Source organism: Sphaeroforma arctica (assembly GCF_001186125.1).
Source record: "Sphaeroforma arctica JP610 unplaced genomic scaffold supercont1.8541, whole genome shotgun sequence".
Taxonomy (NCBI): domain Eukaryota; class Ichthyosporea; order Ichthyophonida; genus Sphaeroforma; species Sphaeroforma arctica.
The window spans coordinates 1-1,180 of NW_014032017.1; the positions used below are offsets into that span (position 1 = coordinate 1).

The following is a 1,180-nucleotide window of genomic DNA, read 5'->3' on the forward strand; positions in this document are numbered from 1 at the left end:
ATTTATATATATAATGGTGAACGTACAAAATACTTATACATGGAATGGGATATTCTGATCCGCGGGTCGTCTCTGGTATCTGTTCACCAAGGTTCTTCGTCGAGTTGAAGACATGCTGCAACGTGTATACTTCAGCATGTAATACTATGGTTGTCGCTGGTGCTGTGACTCAGTCCTCAACATACCAAAGGGTACAATTTCAGGCTCATGAAATCCAACCTGGTTTCCCATTGCTGTCAATTAATACTCATTTCTTCTCTCTTCCTTTGTCCTTTCAGCAAATCTAAAAGTAACAAATCCAATGCTGGATCACCCAGTTTGAAGCGACAGCCGAGCACTGGAGACCAGTATCAAAAGAATTCGCCCATTGAGGGTCCGATTGGTGGTACGAGGAGTACTACGAGCCTGAGGTTGAAGGCCGTTAAAACGAGTCCCGCCTCCCCAAATCTGCGACCGAAAAGTGAGAAATCGGCAGAAAAGGAGCGCGAGAGCGACAGAAAGGGCAAGAGTACAGAGCATGAATACAAGAACAGGGGCACGCAGAGGGTTAGCAGCCCTAGCTATTCCTATGATATGGGCAGCGGTAAGAGCGAGGACGCCATGGAACCGTTGCAACTGTCTACCCCGGTGTCCTTGAACACAGCCACACCGCCAGCACCTGGATTTTCGAACGGGCGCAAGGTGTCGACTGAGCCTCTGGGAATATTCCACAGATCTGCGTCGTATAACGATCGAGACCGGGATAGGGATAAGATGGGCAGCCCGAGCAGGGATAAAGATGGGGATAAGAATAGGAATAGAGACAGATATAGAGATAAAGATAGGGAAACCCTCAGAGAACGGGGAACTGGCACAGGGGGTGGAAGTAAAGTAAGAGTACTCACAAATATGAGCATCAGCTGAGTGCTCTGGAGCGCAAATTGGGCAGACGACCAGAGAATAGCAAGATCGGCACGGTACAGTGCGTTGGCTATACGATACGAGAGCATACGCCGGTGCATATGAAGGCCTCGGAGACCGTGCGTGAGCCGTATGTGATGTATGCATTCAGGGTATGTGGTATCTTGTATTGTTTATTGTTGTGTTGTGATGATATATTTTGTAGTCTGACTTTGTTTTGGTAAGTGTTCCTGTTGATTGCTAGAAGACTCGGGTACAAACGATTGAGCCGTTGAGAGTG

General features: G+C 47.8%; 1 protein-coding gene across 1 annotated transcript; it reads left to right on the forward strand.

The window, feature by feature from the left end:
- Nucleotides 1–278: 278 nt before the first annotated feature.
- SARC_16629 (hypothetical protein) lies at nt 279–903 on the forward strand (the record flags this gene model as incomplete). Its single annotated transcript, XM_014289267.1, has 1 exon — nt 279–903. A coding segment is annotated over one exon (625 nt), but the record flags the coding sequence as incomplete, so codon positions are not given.
- Nucleotides 904–1,180: the final 277 nt, after the last annotated feature.